This window comes from Ambystoma mexicanum, chromosome 8, assembly GCF_040938575.1.
Source record: "Ambystoma mexicanum isolate Mex_15411 chromosome 8, UKY_AmexF1_1, whole genome shotgun sequence".
Taxonomy (NCBI): domain Eukaryota; kingdom Metazoa; phylum Chordata; class Amphibia; order Caudata; family Ambystomatidae; genus Ambystoma; species Ambystoma mexicanum.
In genome coordinates, this window is record NC_090929.1 from 20,421,489 (window position 1) to 20,439,974 (window position 18,486).

Below are 18,486 nucleotides of genomic sequence, written 5' to 3' on the forward strand. Positions count from 1 at the left end.
CCACTTGAATGCTAGCAAGATTCAGCCATACACTTCGGGAGTGTGCTTCATCTGTGGCTGACTGTCTCCCGGAAGGAGAGGAGAAGAAAGGGAAGTTATACATCATCAGGGATGGAAAGGATGCAATGTGCGAATCCCTTTAAGCAGGCATTGATTCTGCTGACGGTATCAGCAGGGCCATGGCGGCAAGTACCACAATCCGTAGATTTGCGTGGTTGCGGACGTCTGGTTTTGCTCCAGATGTACAAGCCAGACTTTTGAACATGCCCTTTGACGGCACTTCTTTATTTGGTAAGAAGGCTGATGACAGCCTGGAGAGATTACAAACATCCAAGGCAGCAGCGAAATCTCTTGGGGCTGCAATCCGGCAGACTCCGAATCGCCCCTCAGGAGCCTCCTGGAGGGGTAGATCCTTTCGCTTTTACTCCGCTTTCGGAAAAGGCAGAGGACAGCCAGCTCAAAGGGGCCAGAAACGATTCACTAGATACAAAAGCCACAGCAGCAGACACCACTTTACCCTCGGCATCTGCATCAGCCGCTTCTAAACCCCTCTGAGGTCTACCCTCACAAGACACCAGTAGGGGGCAGGTTAACTCAACATCTGGCAGAATGGCAGGCTTTTACGTCAGATGCTTTGGCATTGGAAACAGTTGCCCAAGGTTACTGCCTGCCCTTCCTACACACCCCTCAGAGTCATGCACCGGGGAACAACTCTTTGAAGCTTCCAGTCCTGCTCCTTATGCAGGAGATTGTAGACCTGCTAGAGAAGGGTGCCATAGAACCGGTATCTGTAGCGGAGAGGAACAAGGGTTGGTATTACCTCTACTTCCTAGTACCTAAGAAGGATGGAGGACTGAGACCCATCTTGGACTTGTGAGAATTGAACAATTTCCTCAGGAAAGACAAGTTCAAGATGGTAACCCTTTCTCAGATCCTCCAGGCCCTCCAGCTTCAGGACTGGTTGGTATCTCTAAACCTTCAGGGTGCTTATTTCCATGTGCCAATCCATCTCAAACACAGGAAATACCTGTGGTTCGCAATTGGCAACTCTCACTATCAATTTCGAGTTCTGCCATTTGGGCTGATCTCCGCCCGAGGGTCTTCACCGAGCTAATGTCGGTAGTGGCTGGAAGTCTAAGGAGGGAAGGGATCCACGTCTACCCCTACCTGGACGATTGGTTGATTAGAGCAGTATCTTCGGAAAAAGCTCAGATCCAGCTAGATTATGTCTGCCACTTCCTGCACAAGCTGGGCTTCTCCCTCAATTTAAAGAAGTCACAGATGATACCATCACAGAGACTCCAGTTCATTGGAGCGGTCCTGGACACTTCCCTGGGAAAAGCCACGTCTTTCAAAAAGCCCAACATCTCCCAGCCTTTGACTTTTTGAGGTTGCTAGGCCTCATGGCATCCTGCATCTTCCTAGTGCCAGAGGCTCGCCTGAGAATTAGATCCCTCCAGTGGGCACTAAGAACCCAATGGTCTCAATTCTCAGGAAGAATGTCAGATCTCCTTCAAGTTCCAGACAGAGTAGCTTGAGACTTTCAGTGGTGGGCCTGTCGGGAGAACATTTTGAAAGGAGAACAGTTTTGGCAACCATGGCCGGAGAGAACACTAGTCACGGATGCCTCACTCACGGGGTGGGGAGCCCATGCCAACGACTTGACCATCAGCGGTCGTTGGTCTCCATCGGTGTCCAGATATGATATGATCGTTTATGATAAGATATGATTGTTTATTTATATAGCACCTATACACAATGTGCTTCAAAGCCCTTCAAGGCAAGGGAGGGAACAAGGGAAAATACAACCACATTCTTACAGGCCATGAACAGTAAGGATGTGAAATTAACTATCGTACTCGGCCTGAAGACATTTCAGATAGTGCAAGAGCTAAGACATAGATAAGGAAGGGAGGGGGAGAGTGGGAAGGAAATGGAAACAGACAGGGAACTACCGTACTAGGCCTGATGACATTTCTGGTTAAGCTGGAGAAAAACTAAAGGTGAGGGAGAGGGGTGCAGAAAGGGAGGGGAGGAACAAAACAAGTGACTATCATACTAGACCTGACGACATTTCAGATAGTGCTGGAGGGATGGTGGGGAGGAAAAAAACAGCAATGGGAGGGTGGAGGAAACAGACGAGGTTGCTATCATATTAGGCCCAGGGACAATTCTGATAGAGTAAGTGCATAGAACTACATATCAACCTGTTGGAGCAGAGAGCAATCAGACTAGCGCTGAAAGCTTTTCTGCCATCAGTACAGGGGAAAAATGTCCTGAAAATGACGGACAACACAGTGGCCATGCACTACCTCAACAAAAGAGGAGGCGTATGGTCACTGCCACTGTGCAGAGAGGCAATGCAGCTCTGGTTTTGGGCAATTCAAGAAGGAATTTCCCTTTCGGCAGTTCACCTAGCCGGAGAGAAGAACTTGACGGCAGACGCTCTGAGGAGGCAGGGCACATTCTCCCACGAGTGGGGAGCTAGCTCAGGAAGTCCTTCAAGAGATCTTTGCCCTTTGGGGAACCCCTCAAGTGGATTTGTTCGCCACCAGCATCAACAGGAAGTGGGATCAGTTCTGTTCAAGGGAATTTCCCCCGAGAGGAGCTCTAGGGGACGCATTCGTAGTAGATTGGGAGTTTCCACTTCTGTACGCATTTCCTCCAGTCCCTGTCATTCCTCAAATGATCAGGAGGTTGAGAAGATTCTGGAAAACCATGATCCTAATTGCCCCGGATTGGACATGTCCATCTGCCCTCCAATTCGTCTTCCGCAAAGAGAGGATCTTCTCACACAGAAGGGAGGTCAGGTTCTCCATCTAGACATCAGAACTCTCAACCTTCACGCTTGGTTTCTGAAAGGTTGAGATACAAGGATAGGCATCTCCCGGATGACGTTATGGAGATGTTGCTTTCAGCTAGGAGGCCAGCAACAAAGACTTTATACTGCTGCCGTTGGAACAAATTCTGCAGCTGGTGTAGAGAAAAGAATATTGAACCATTTTCATGCAGTACACCAATGGTGTTATCTGTCTTACTCTACTTAGCAAATTCAGGCCTTAAAGTTGGTACGATCAAGGGTTACCTCGCAGCGCTGTCAATCTTTAAACGCACTGCGGAGGAGCCTTCATATTTCAAAATACCCCTGGTGATCCAATTCCTGAAAGGGTTAACTGTTTTTCCCCGAAAGCCTTCCAAGTTCCATTGTGGGACCTAACTCTAGTCTTAAATGTTCTGATGGGTACTCCTTTTGAAACACTCCATTCTTGTTCATTAAGGTTTCCAACTCTTAAAACAGTCTTCCTAGTGGCTCTAACATCTGCCAGAATAGTGAGTGAATTACAAGCTCTATTTTGCAAACCTCCTCATACAACCTTTCATAAAGACAAGGTTGTTTTACAAGTGAAGCCTAATTTTCTCCCAAAGGTGGTTTCTGAATTCCACATTACGCAGAAAATAACTTTACCTTCGTTCTATCCTGCTCCCCACCCAGGGAAAGAGGAAGAGAGGTTACATAGGCTGGATTCAAGGCGTGCCTTGAGTTTTTATATCAGCAGACTTGCTAGGATAAGGCAAGCAGACCAACTGTTTGTAGGTTATGCAGGACTCAAATTAGGATTGCCAATCATGAAACAAACCATTTCAAGATGGATTGATTTAACCATTTTAGAATGCTACAAATTGGCAGGGAAAGAACCCCCTCAACATCTTAGGGCTCATTCAACCAGAGGTATCGCAGCCTCTTCGGCTCTCCAAAGAGGGGTTCCGATTCGAGACATTTGTGCAGCTGCCACATGGTCGTCCTTACATTCCTTTACAAAATGATACAGCCTGGATTCCTCCTCTAGCCAGGAGACAAGATTTGGGAAAGCTGTGTTACATTCTGTACATTCTTAAAGGGAAACATTCCAATTTTACTCCTACCTCCATTTTTACACCACTGCTATGGGAGTCTATCAAAGATAAGGAATACGTCGGAGGACACAATCCCTTCGAAGAACAAGTTACTTTCTTACCTTGTAACGTTCTTTCGATGGGATGTTCCTCCGACGTATTTCTTATTGCCCCTCCCATCCATCCCTGCAGTAAAACTTCCCCTGTAGTTGCAGCTTACGCTCCTTCAAGGTCAATAACCAATTCATGCAGAGCTGATTTTAAGCTTCAAAACGGAACTGAGCAATGGATGCTGAGTGAGTCTATTTATACGCACAATGACGTCAGCGCCGATACGGAGGCTGTCGAGGGACACCAACTTGAGGGACGTCGACACGCACCGCCCTCTACTGAAAAAATATCCAAGGCCAGCAAGCTGGAATGGATAACATCAAAGATAAGGAATACGTTGGAGGAACATTCCATCAAAAGAACGTTACAAGGTAAGAAAGTAACTTGTTCTTTGCTGTTAGGACTCTGAAGAGACTCTGTGCTGAACTGACCAGAAAATGTTGATGCCAGACATCCGGCAAGCTCTCTGCTTCCATCTCCCCTGACTGCGAAGATCCAGAGGCCTGTGCTGCCTCAGATCCTGCAACCGCACCACTGAACTCACCTTCATTGTCCCTCTTCTGTGGCTGGATCCTCTCCAGTGTGACTTCAGCCTGTCTTTAATATTTGTTCTTAGTTGTGGTCTCACCAAGCGGACCCCATCCTCAGAGGCTGTATCCAGTGCCAGAGAAGGACATGGGAACCCTGCATCGCTGACTACTCCCAACTGCAGCTGACTCGCCTTTCTGCATCTGACTCAGACCCTCGACCTGGGAAACGCCAACTCTTTAATAACCATCCTTCCCAAGGGTCTTGGGGTCCCTCCTGCACCAGTGTGTCTCTGCTGAAGCCATTGATGGTCACTGAAGAAGGTGCACAGCGACCGCCTCTGAAAACGGCCTGCTGCAGAACTGCTTTTGAAGTCCCAGAGCATTGCTCTCTTGGCTCTCCTGCACAGCTGGTGAGCTCCTCCCTTGTTTGCCTCTTCATCAGTGCGCCTCCTCTTCATCATCAAGAGTCTTATGTGGATGTCACTCCACTGGGAAAGTTTCCACTTACCAGACAAAGACCAGAATCAGCACAATTTGTCCCCTTGGTTTCTCTTACACTTCTTAGCCTAGATGAGAAAACTGTTTGCATGCAGGCTTACGCATTTTCTTTCCTAGGAAGCACTCTTTTTGAACTCTAACTCTTCTTGAAACTGCTTCTACTTACCTGATAAAATGTGGCACCCTTTCATTTACATCGTTTTCTTACCTGGAAGTGTGGTGTTTTCTCTTTTCCTTTTCTTGTATAACGATTATATGTGTTGTAAGGGTGCAGAAGTAAGGCTCATGCACAAAGGTGACATTGTTTTGGTTATAGACCTTTATTACCAGTAATGGCTTGGAAAAACAGGCTATACCCCTAAAACTAAGAGGGGTTTCCCTGCCTCAAAGAAGTCTAAGAAAAACATCAGGATATCAAATAAATAGTCAAGTCGCTGTCGTGTCCTAAAACTCTACTTCTGACCCTAACACTAGTAGAAGATAGTAAAGGGTGGCTTGAATGACAGTGCCTGCAATTCACTCACTCTACGGACTGAGGTTAATGCCACCAAGAGAATGGTTTTAAATGTTCGCAACCTTAACGGACATGAATGTAGTGGTTCAAAGGGTGCACACATAAGACATTTTAATACCAGATAAAGGTCCCAAACTGGAACCTGGATAGGATATGGGGGAAACACATTGGGGAGTCCCTTTAGAAATTGTCACCAGTGGGGATATTGAAATATGAAGATTCCTCTGACAAGCGCTTAAAGATGGATAACGCCGCCAAATAGCCCTTAATTGTTCCCACCGGAGCCCCAGATTGGCCAGGTATAGTAGAAAAGATAACACTTCTGGTGTTTTGCATAGTAAAAGGTCTAAATACTTGTACTTGCACCAGCTGCAGAATTTGTTCCAGCTGCAACAGTAGAAGGACTTTGTTGCTGGCCTTCTGGCCGAAAGCAAAATCTCCATTACGTTATCTGGGAGGTCCCAATCCTTGTACCTCAGCTTCTCAGAAATGATGCGTGAATAAGTGTCTTGACCTCTGGATGGAGAACCAGACCCTCCTCTCGCGAGAGAAGGTCCTTTTTTAGTGGAAGACGTATTGGAAGGCAGATGGACATGTCCAGAAGGTCCGGGTACCACGTCCTTCTGGCCTAATCTGGGGCAATTAGGATCATGTGTTTCCCGAACGTTCTCAACCTCCTGATCATGTGAGGAAAGACTGGGTCTGGAGTAAATGCGTACATGAATGGAAATTCCCAGTCCACCACAAAAGCGTCTCCTAAAGTTCCACTTGGAGGAAATTCCCTGGCGCAGTACAGTTCGCACTTAAGGTTGACACTGGAGGCAAACAGATCCACTTGAGGGGTTCCCCAAAGGGTGAAGATCTCTTGAAGGACTTCCTGAGCTAGTTCGCACACGTCGGAGACTGTGCCCTGCCTGCTCAGAGTATCCTTCACTGTGTTCTCCTCTCCGGCTAGGTGACATTCCGATAGAGATTCTTTCTTGAATTGGCCAGTACCAGAGCTGCATTGCCTCTCTGCACAGTTGTAGTGACCCTACACCTCCTCTCTTGTTGGGGTACTACATGGCCACTGTGTTGTCCATCATTATCAGGACTTTCTTTCCCCGTACAGAGGGCGGAAAGGCCTTGAGCGCAAGTCTGATTGGCCTCAGCTCTAAAAGATTGATGTGTAGTTTTGTCTCTGATGGAGATCGATGACCGCTGATTGTCAGATCGTTGGCATGGGCTCCCCACCCCGTGAGCGAGGCATCCATCACTACTGTTATCTCCGGACATGGCTGCCAAAAAGGTTCTCCCTTCAGAATGGTGTCCTCGCAGGCCCACCACAGGAGATCCTGTGCGACCCTGCTTGGAATCTGAAGTAGGTCTGACATGTTTCCCGGGAACTGACCATTGTGTTCGGAGAGCCCATTAAAGGGATTTTATTCTCAGGCGAGCCTATGGCACCAGAAAAATGCAGTATGCCATGAGGCTGAGCAACCTCAAAAAATCGAAGTCCGGGAGACGCAGAATGTCTTGAGCCCTCACCTCGGGTGGCAAGCTCTTTCCCAAGGATGCATCAACTACATTCCCTGATGAACTGGAGCTTTTGAGACCATGTCATATGGGATTTCTTGTAATTGAGGGAGAAGCCCAGTCTGTGAAGAGAGTGGCAGATGATGTTGAGATAATCCAGGACTCATTCCGGATAACGCACACTGATCAGCCAATCGTCCAGTGCTGGGTAGATGTGAATCCCCCCCGCTCCTGAGACTTGCTGCCACAACCGTCATTAACTTGGTGAAAACCCTCGGGGCAGAGGTCAGCTCGAAAGGCAGAACTCGAAACTGATAATGAGAACCGCCAACGGCAAACTTTATGTACTCTTTTCTTGAGATGTATTGGCACATGAAAATAAGCCTCCTCCAGGTCCAATGACAACATCTAATCCTGGAGGTGGAGGGCCTGAAGGATCTGAGAAAGTGTGACCATCTTGAATTTGTCCTTCCTGAGGAACTTGTTCAAGTATCTCGAGACCTCAGTCCTCCGTCCTTCTTGGGTATTAGGAAATATGGAGAGTACCATCCCGTGTTCCTCTCTGCTACAGGCACCGGTTCTATAGTGCTTTTCTCTAGCAGGGTCAAAATGTCCTGCAGAAGGAGCGGATCTGGAACTCTCAAAGAGTGGCTCCCCGGTGGATGGTTCGAGGTCTCTGTATGCCATTCTTCTAGATGCTGAGACAGTCTGCCTCCCACTTGCGGTGTAATGGTGCAGTGGCTGTTGGTAAGGATTCCCCTGCTTGAGCGGGCTTTGGACCCCTTCCTCGTCCACCACGAAGGAATCTTCTTTGGCCTCTTTGACCAGCCATTCATCTTGCTCTTCCAACTGAGGAGTAGTAGTGAAAAGATCTACCCCTCGAAGGTTGTACACTGGAGTGAAAATGCTGAGGTTGCCTCCCTAATAGTGGCACCCAAAGATTTGGCTGCCGCCTTTGAGGTCTGCTACTTCTCACGGCTTTCATCAGCCTTGTTGCCAAAAAGGTGAGACCCGTCAAAAGGCATGTTAAAAGGAGTCTGGACTGCACATCCAGCGCAAATCCCGGCTTCCTCAATCACGCAAATCTGTGTATTACAGTGCTAGTTGCCATGGCTCTTCTGATGTCAGCAGAATCCAGACACACTGAAGAGACTCGCACATGGCTTCTTTGCCGTCTCAGCCAAATCCGTCTTTCCTCCCCCTCGGGAATGTGCTCCACCACCACGGAAATACAGCCCCCTAGAGTGAATGAGAATTTTGCTAGGGCACATGTAGAGTTGGCTTCCTGCAGAAAATACTTTCCTTGACCATGCATCTACTCTCTTGTCATCCCTATCTGGAGCGATGGTAGGATAAGCAGCCTGCTTTGAAGTTGCCGTAGTTGCCTGCACCACCAGACTTACTAGATGCGGGGGTACTTTTTATTCAGGTGTTTAGTTACTGCTGGATTAGACTCCGGCGTTTACTAATTTGCCAGCATGCTTTTTTGGAGAGCGATGTGAAATGGTAAAATTGGCTCCATTTGCGGACCTTTATCAAGGGTGTCATCAGATCATCCTGCTCGAAGGGGAGAGTAGGCCTACTCTACCGCAAGTAGTCTACAACCTTAGACATCAACTGTTTATATGAAGCATCTGCGTGCTCACCAGCAGCAGGCCTACCAAATTCAAGCTCAGGTGAAGTGTCAACCCCACTGGCTGTTTGCAGGTTGTCCTAAAGATCTTTTAATCTTGATTCTTCAGAATCCAAACTCTCTGTCACATTCGGTGTACCATTTTGAAGCCCAAAAGGCGCATCAGTATCTGATGGCTCATTTTCCTCATAAAATGAGGTTAGTGATTTGAAGTAATCTTTTTTTGGTAAAGGAATGTCTTATCCGGAATGGGAATTGCAGATTTCAGAAATGTAAAACTTGACTCTGAGTTGTCTATCTCTTTACAGAAGTAGAGTTCGAAGGCTTCAATGGTGTCGAAGGTCCCATAGAAGCTGCAGCTGGCATCAATGGCGCAGCTGGCCTTGATGGATTTGGCTCAAGCCCTTTCCTTAACGGCTTCTTTTGGAGGTGCGGTAGCAGCATGGCTTGCTGAGGGTTTTTGCCTCTCAAATATATTTTGCATTTCTGACCTAAATGCTATTCATTTGGCCGGTGTGGAGGCCTTTGTGGCACAATAAACCCTCTCAGCGGAGGTGTCTATTTTATTTTATACATTTGTAAAGCGCACTGCAGCCCGCGGGCATCAAGGTGTTGTAAACGGAGCGTAGGAAGGCTTGATTAAGGGTTACAAAAAAGCCGCCCCAGAAGTGGTCTTAGAAGTAATTACAGTGGTACATATGCAGATTCCTTTGTTACGGACAAAACAAGCACAATTATATGGAGAGACTAGTCTTGATGGCCTTGCAGAAGGCTGTATGAGAGTCTATTTGTCTGATATGCGGCGGAAGGGAATTCCAGAGGGTGGCAGCCATAGTGGGGAAGCTGATGACCTATTTGAAGAAGGTGACCTGTGGTGCATCTTTTCCGATTTCCTTGACGACGATGAGGAGTGGTGCATGCCACTCCTCGATCCGGATCTATTAACCTTCTTCCTTCCAGGAGAGTCGTCTCTCTGCTCGTCCGAAGAAGGTTTTTTCGACTGGGTAGTCAACAAGGATTTTTGGGGGTTATTACTTACCAACAATTCCCCCTTTTGCTCCCGTAGAGCCTTTCCGGTCATAGTCTGGCATTTGGAGCAGGCCGAGGTATTGTGCTCCACCCTGAGACACCACAGACATACTCAATGTGGGTTGGTTTTCGACATCTTCGAGTCGAAGGGCTGCCACTTCTTGATCCCTGTCTTCGGGGTAGTAGGTGTCAAGGAAGGCATTTTCGCAAATAGAACTAAAGAAGCGCGCCGTAGTTTCTCTAAGCGTACTTGGAAAAACTGAACTGAAGTCAACTGGCGCTGCGTGTGCTATATGTACCTTCGATTACATCATCCTCGAAGGAGGCCCTCGAGGGACATTGAGGCGACTGCAACGATGCACAGTGCCCGCTGCCGCTATCCGAAGCAGCTGAAGCTGGATATCGAATATCAAAGATGAGGCATAAGTGGGAGGACACAAGCCATTCGAAAGACATATTTTTGCATGCGGCACGAAGCAGAAAGCCGGAGTGAAAATGGAAAACAAATAGAAAGCGAGAGGAAAGTGCTAAGATAGCGGAAAGGAAGAAAAAGGCTTGAAAGTCAAAAAGAAGGGTGCAAGTGACCCGAAAGGAAAGGTGCAAGTGAGCACCAGAGAGTGTGCAAGAGGCACTATGAGGAAAAGGACAGGTGCAAGGGTGCACAAAATCAAAGGAGTGAAGGTGCAAGAGGCACAGCGAAGAGAAAGTGAACCACAGGAAGTTGCCAGGGGCACGACAAGGTGAGAGAGAAAGACGACGAAGGTACAAGTGTGCACAGCAAAGTGGAAGATGACAAAGGGGTGCAGGAAGCACCTGAAAGTGTGAATAAAAGAGCAAGTACAGGAAATAGAGAAGGGGCCAAAGATCAGAGTGGTCGCGCTAGGAGCAAAGAACCTAGCGTTTTCGAAAGTCTGTTACCCCATGAGAAGGTTGTGTGTGTGAAAGGAGCTGTCAATAAGGAAAAGGCACATCTTGACAAGTTGAATTTTGTGTTTGAATCTGAAGGGGCCTGAGCTTGGGGAAGGGAACCCTGAGAGGCCTAACAAAGGTGGATACTTATTTGGTGAAACAAGGAGGCATAAAGCCTGGGGAAGGGAACACCGAGGAACTGTTATATTTTAGTTTTGTTTGAAACTTGGAACTATTGAAGTTTGGGGGAAGGGAATCCTCAGGACCCAAGGACAGTGGGAGTTGTTTGAACAGAGTGCAAGAACTTTGGTGAGAAGACTTAACGAACAACGTTATTTGATTGTGCTGAACTTTGAGGATACTGACCAAGCCACACCTGTTGAGAAGACCACCTGAAACCAACCTTGGTTATATTACTTTTTAAAGGAAAAAGACTGATTCAAAGAGACTTCCTACCACATGTTATCAGAGAGCGAGGGCAAGCCTAGGTTTAGACGCAGTCGGATTTTGATTTTGGACTTTCAGACATCGACAGCCCTTAGAAACCTTAGTTGAGGGAACCATCCTTTTAGAGTTGGGGGCCTATTGAGTATTACACCAACCCCAGCATTATAGTAAATAAAGGTTTTAAAACTATAACAATTGAGTCTGTGGCTCTCCTGATACCGTGCCTGTCTCACACGTGCTTCTGCCTGGGATTTTAATGTGTTTCACCATACACACACTTGTCGAATTGGGTTTGTCTAGTATACTCTCCTTCCATGACTTTAATACATGCTGCACTTTACACACACTTGGAGACTTATGTATTTGCAAAAGTTCACAATGTGATGGTTTTTCTTTTTCTCCCCCCGACCTCTCTCAGGCTTTGCCTTCCAAAAATGATTCTTTTTCATTAATTTCCCAATTAGCGTTCTTAAGTGCCTCAGTGTCACTCTTTCTCTCCAGGACTCACTGGCTTTCTGAAGCACTCCATAGGTCTCTTGCAGTAAACCTGGGCCTGTGTCTCAGTGCTCCACCTCCTGTTTTTGTGTTCGTCGTCTCTCAACGGCCTCCACGTCCTTCCCGGCTCCCGCAAGGTGTTCAAGCCTTTCTCCGTGTTCCTGGGGCTGAGAGACTGTTCTCCGGTTCCCGCGACCACTGACTAGACTTGCCTTCTGTCTCTGATGCGGTCCCATCGGGGCACACCGTTTATTGCAGCCTTCCTCCTTCTGCCTTGAGCTGTTTGGCTCCACAGACTTCTTCACAGGTGGTGCTCCAGTCCCTTGCTCGTCCTTGAGCGAACGCAGGTTGCCCAAGTAGCTCATCTCTTGCTCATTCTTGCTCATTCAGTTTCTGCCTTGTAAATCTCCCGGCACCTGTCAAGCGCTTGTAACTACTAAAGCGCATTCTACAGTTCTGCATCCTCTGCTTTGTCACAGTGTGTGCTGTGCTTGTTGACCACTCCATTGCGCCTCCCAAGAGCTAGACCTGGGCTGCTCTGTCACGACTGCAGCTTGGAGAGGTGGATGAGCTTGAGGCAATCGCTAGCCGTAACAAAGCCCGGAAGATACACCTAAAGTCCCTGGCCACAGGGGCTTAAGGTAAATCTCCCTAACGGGTGCAGAGAAGGCTGCCTGTCCTTTGTAAGACCCATGAAAGAAGTTTTGGATTGAACAAACTGTGACAATGCGAATGATCTCCTTAAGAATCCAGCCCACAACCAAGGCACGCTCTCAGAATGCAAAAGATAAAGATCACGGTACCAATGGTTTATCCAAGATGTCATTTATTCATTATTTATATATGTGAAATCGAACCTATACACTGTCTTCTGCACAGGAATTCATTGATTTAGATCTAACAAATCTTTTCAGAATGTTAAAAATTGATTAGAACTTCACATGTGTGTAAAATATCCGGCACAATGACAGGAAAGACTATTGAGAGCGGTAGCGCAAAACAAGGGTTGGCGATTTACACAAGAGCAGTAAAAATCATTTAGGATCCAACTGCCCCTTCATGAGGATTGGATCACAGTTCTCTTGTGCAGTACTGTTCTGAAAACCTACTCTGATAACTACGTTTTAGGAAGGGCTTCTTTGGTGCGAGGGCCATTTCTGGTTAAAACTCAGGTTCCCTACATTGAGCACAAGAAATTCTGCAACCCGCACAGGTCACATTTCCAGTAATTAAGTTGTCTTTGGACATGCAGGAACAGCAATCTGTGATGAAGAACCGAAACCAAGGATTGCCTGCCCCAGATATCTTGGGGACACCCACAGGTCCTTCGAGAAAGATAACCAAGACTAGGGTGTTGAAAACAGATGATAGATCGAGCAGTGCCAGGAGTAAAGATTTGCCTCAATCAGTAAGTGTGGGCTGTGTGTCCGTCCTTGAGGTCCAATAAGTATGTTTTGTTTTCCTTGATGAGCGTGAATTCATTGTGCAGTTTAGGTAGACGGAAGCACCAGGAGTCCTTCTGTCTCTGTAACATGTGTGGACCATGAGTCCCTGCTCTAACAGTTGCACTATGTGCTGGAGGTCATACTCCAAGGACCATGGGTTTGCTGTCTGCTGCACTGTGTCACAAGCACAGACTCAATGTGAGACTCCTTTCTTTCTGATTCCCCTTGCAATAAGGAAGGAAACAATAGACTGAGCCCACCAGTATGTTACTAATCCTAGTCTTCACTTCACTCTTTAACCCTTGAAGTGTCGGGCCCTAGTCCACCCTCTGACCTTGTATGTTATCCTGTGCTGAGGTGCAGAAGTGGATTATAAAGGGGTTGTCATAAATGTATTAGTTTATAGAAGAAAGAAGGCTAGTACCTGCGGGTCCCTGAGGTTACCACAAAGAGTCTAGTAATAAAATTGTCTTTGGCTATGCAGGAACAACAATCGGTGATTAACAGAGACCAACCTTTGCCTGTCCCAAACAACTTGGTGACAACTACCAGTCTTTCAACAAAGATATCCGAGATGAGGGCATTGAACACAGAAGATGGATCCGGCCATGTCAGGAGTAAAGATTTTCCCCCATCAGTAAGTGAGGGCAGGCTGCGTATGTTTAGTTTCCTTTCTCGAGTCTGAATCCACCATGCCCCAGGGGATAGACAGGGAGCACCAGGAGCTTCATTTGCCTCTGCTAGTTTAGTTTATTTACTTGTATAGCGCTTTTATTTAGGAACATGGATGTCACGGGAATAATATACAGTAATACAGGATCCCAGAGAATAGGGGATGAGGTGTTACAGACCACCTTACAGGCAAGAGCAATGAGCTGGGGGAAGCTGCTGTACAGTCAAAACATATTTACAGGCAGAAATACAAATTTATAGATATACAATCACTGGACCTTTTCACACTTAGAAAAGTACAACTGTATAGGTATACAGTCATTAGTTTAAGTCACATTTACAAAGGAGAGAGAGCAGCACAAACTGTGAATGTGCACCCTCCATGTCAGGATTAGTCATGCTCTGGAGCTGTTTGAGCTAGGAGCCATGCTTTGGTTTTGGCTCTGAATGACCAGAACTCAGGCTCTGCTCTAATGTCGGCAGGGAGGGAGTTCCAGCATTTGGCCGCTAACACTGGGAAGCTAGATCCTCTAGCTAGGGAAACCAGACTTACCATCCCTAAATACAACCTAAAATCGACAGATTTTAGGTTGAATGTAGGGATGGTAAATGGTTGAGGCAGTTAGATCTGGTCGGTCTAATGGTCTGGTGTCTCAAATTTAGCTGACAGGTAAATGGGTGCCGTATTTGCTAGGCATTTATGGGTGATGACCGGCGGCCGGAGTGTAATTCTGTCACAAAAAGGTAACCAGTGGGCTTCTCTTCTGAAAGATGAGATGTGACTGGAGAGAGGGATATTTAAGGCCGATCTTAAAGCATCGTTTTGCAGAACTTGGAGTTTAAGTTCTGCACGGAAGTCCTGAGGAGAAGAGTATTACAGTAGTCAAGCTTGGAGGGGATTAGTGCTTTAGCTAATGTAATACAGCTGGTGGTGGATAAGAAGGGCTTGCAAGCATTGATAAGTTTGTTAGTGTAGGCTGTGGAAGAGGCTAATGAGGTAACCTGTTTTTTTAGCGTCAATGTGGAATCGAGGTAGATGCCCAAGGTTTTGACTTCCCTTGAGACTCTAATGACATTCCTATCAATGGTGAAGGCATCATAGCAATTATCTAGTTTGTCTAATAGAGTATGGGAACCAATGATCAGTAGTTCGGTTTTTTCATCGTTTAAACAAAGACTGTGAGTAGCCATCCAGGCTTGGATCTCTAGATTAATGTCATTGATCAGTTTACTGGCTTTAGTGTAACATCCCGAGAGAGTGATGAGAATGTGGGTGTCATCCGCATAGTTGGTGTAGGTGACACCCAGATTGTCGGGGCAGTCAAATAGGAGCTTCGTGAAGATATTGTATAGTGTGGGCGATGTACACAATCCTCGTGGGACTCCACAGTTGATGGGCACTGAAGGCGCTGAGGCGCTGAGGCAGAGTGTGAGAAGACCCTTGTGGTTCTATTAGAGAGGAAGGATTGGATCCATCTGGCTGCATTCTGTGAGAAGGCAGCTGCTGCAGTTAGGTGTTGGGGCAGGATTTTATGGTCTTCCAAATCAAAGGCTGCTGATAGACCCAAGAGCAGGAGGATGGCTACCTTGCCTCTGTCTTTAAGTTCATCCATCTAGATCTTGAGATCTAGCAGCGCCGTCTCTGTACCATGTCTGGGACTAAATCCGGATTGCCGGAGGCCTAATAAGTTGTTATCTTCAAGATGTCTTCGAATTTGTATATAGGTCGCACAGTCCAGAATCTTTAAGAGAAAGGGGACCGTTGTAATGGGCCTATAATTCGTGGGTATGTTAGGGTCTAGGTTTGGCTTTTTTAATGATAGAGGTTATCAGGAACTAAGCAGTTTTTGAATGATGTGTTTATTAGAGTTGTGATAAATGGGTCTAATTCTCTTGCACTGTCCTTGTGGCCCTTACAGTTGGAAGGTTTAATTCCCAGGATAATCTTTTCCACGTCTTTGATGGAGACGGGGGAGAATTGGAAGGGGGTGTATAATAGAGCTTAGCGATTAGGAGTTTCAGAGGTATTGGAGCTAGGGGGTAAATTGTTTCTTTTTGTGTCTATTTTGGATTGTAAGAGTGCAATTTTATCTGAGAGTGCCTTCTGAATATTTGCGCACCCTGCCTCGTCTTTGGTACAGGCGTTGGTGATAGGTGCAGGTGATTCAAGTTCCCTAAGGATTGTGAAAAGTTTCTTAGTACTTGATTTGGCATTTTGGATTCTTTCATTGTAGATTTCTTTTTTGGTTCTTATGATGGCTGCTTTATAGGAAAAGACGATGGACACAATTTTCCTTATTAGTGATAGATGGGTTTTTCCTCCAAACAGTTTCAGCTGATCCTTTTTCATTACGAAGCCAATTTAGATCAGGGGTAAACCATTTATTTAGGTAAGAGGTGGGTTTGGCCTTCTGCAGTTTTAGAGGAGAAATCTGATTGATTGCTTGCTTCATTGTGGAGTTGTAGCGATCGACTAAATCGGCAGGGTCTTTATCGGCATTCAGAGGAATATTGGCAATAGGTTTTAGCAGAGGTAATTGGCCTGGCGTTGGGTTACGCTTGTTCCTCGCTAGAGTAGCGGGGGCAGTGGTTATATCAGGATTAGGGGGAGCCTTACCATGAATGGAGAAGGTGATGCAGTTGTGGTCGGACTATGCACAAGGTTCGTTGTTGTGGATCGTGGTGGAGCAGTTAAGGTCATCCAACCAATCCAAGGTTTTGCCTTTGTCACGGGTAGGTTTGAGGATTCGTGATTTGAAACCAAGCTGGGAAATGGTGTTCTCTAGAGCAGCAGCATTTTTGTCTTTGGCAAGTAGAGTCCTGGGTTCAGGTCCGGAGCAGAATAATCTGTGATCCGGATTTGGTATTTTGAGTGAGAAGGGTCGAACTATCTTCTTCAAATGAGGAACTGGGGCCGGGTGGACGATAGATAAGGTGTAGGAGTATGGTGCTCGTAGTTGAGAGCGGTAGTTTGACTGAAAGTAGTTCTGCGGATGGAAGGTGGGTGCTAGCAAATTCTCTAAGGCCAAGGTGAGTTTTGGCAATTAACGCTACACCACCCCCCTTCCCAGAGGTTCTGTCAGCTCTAATAATGGTGTAGTTGTCTGGGAGGGATGGTGCTAGTGTCGGTCCTGATGGGTGGTTAAGCCAGGTTTCTCAGCTAGCAAGGACGACACGTTGGTTGGCGGTAGAGTAAGCTATTAGGGAGCGGGCATTGATCAGGACTTCTTTGATGTCAGTTGGCGCAATGAGGTTATGTTTGTTGACATTAGGTGTGGGCTGCCTGTCCGCTATGCCTTGTGTTGGCCCACATGTTTACCCAGAGACTGTACTGTCGGTTTCACAATGCAACTGAGGCTACACCCAAAGGACCATGTGGATGTTTTCTGTTGCCCTGTGTCATGAATACAGACGTGGTGGGTGTGTCCCTTTCCCCATGCCATGAGGATGGATATAATGGACCATTAACAGGCATGTCTTGTCTTACTCTGCACCTAGTTCTCACATTGCTGTTTAATCTCTGACAGTATCCTAGAAAAATGTCATGGCCTATTCGTCCACCCGATTACCTTGTATGGAACCTTTTGCCGAGGTGTTGAAGTGTGTGACAAAGGGGTTTGACAAAGGAGTATGTTAAGTTATAGAAGAGTAAAATTTAGTATCTGTTTGATCCTCATGTTACCACCGTCTAGTAATGAAGTTGTCTTTGGATATGCAGGAACAACTGGTGATGAAAAATCAAGACCAGGCTCTGCCTGCCTCAAATGTCCAGGTTACACCCACAGGTGTTTCAACAAAGCTGTTGGAGCTGAGGGCATCAAAAACTGAAAGTAGACCAGGCGGTGTCGGGAGTAAAGATTCTGCCCTGTCAGTAAGTGAGGGACATGGTGAGGGTAGTCTTGGGACCAGGAGTCTCTTCTGCCTCTATCACACGTGAGAAAGATGAGCCCTGCTGTCACACTTGCAACTCGTGATGGAGGTCAGACCTGAATGACCATGTGTTTGTTGTCTCTGTTGCACCATGCCCCAAGCACAGACTCAATGGACTAGTCCCTTCTGTCCTTCTTCCTCCATGCTATGAGACCATATACGATGTACCATGAACACACTGGTCCGTCACATCGTGCACCCAGTCCTCACTTTGGACCTCCGGCAATTCCCTAGAAAGTTGTCAAGGCCTAGTCCTCCCTCTGCCCTCGTATGGAATCCTTTCCTGAAGTGTAGAAGTGGGTCATGAAGGGGTTTGCCATCTATACTAAATGATAGCAGAAATAACCCAAGTACCTGCAGTTCCCCCAGGTGAGCCCGAAAGCCTAGTAATGAAGCTGTGTTTGGATACGCAGGACCAACAATCTGTGATGAAACGAGACCAATCTTTGCCTGCTCCAAACAACTTGGTGACATCCACAGGTCTTTCAACAAAGATGTCGAAACCAAGGGTGTCAAACACAGAAGATGCATCAAGCAGTGTCGGGAGTAAAGATTCTCCCCTGTCGGTAAGTGACGTGTTGAATCCACCATGCCGGGGTTGAATGAAAGGGCAGTGTTCACTGAACTGGCGAGGAATCCCTTCTGTCTCTGTTACACATGTGGACCCTGCATCCCTGGTCCCTGCTCTGACAGTTGAACCCATGCAATAGACATTAGACCTGAAGTACCCAGAGTGTGTTCTCTCTGTTGCATCTTGCCTTGAGCACAGACTTGGTGGATGAGTCCCTTCAGTCTGTTTCCCCATGCTTTGAGGGGGGATTTGATTGACCATGAACCTGCATGTCTGTAATACCTGTGCGCCTA

General features: G+C 46.8%; 1 protein-coding gene across 2 annotated transcripts in view; it reads left to right on the top strand.

The window, feature by feature from the left end:
• Positions 1-18,486, top strand: part of ODF2 (outer dense fiber of sperm tails 2) — a 1,029,707-nt gene that overhangs the window by 176,334 nt on the left and 834,887 nt on the right. Inside the window, exons 6-9 of one of the 2 annotated variants that reach the window (XM_069609164.1) lie at positions 12,828-12,983; positions 13,505-13,657; positions 17,411-17,563; positions 18,036-18,188. The exons of the other annotated variant lie outside the window; for it this stretch is intronic. Coding sequence (XP_069465265.1) covers positions 12,828-12,983; positions 13,505-13,657; positions 17,411-17,563; positions 18,036-18,188 — 615 coding nt within the window. The remainder of the gene's footprint in view (positions 1-12,827; positions 12,984-13,504; positions 13,658-17,410; positions 17,564-18,035; positions 18,189-18,486) is intronic. 2 annotated transcript variants of the gene reach the window in all.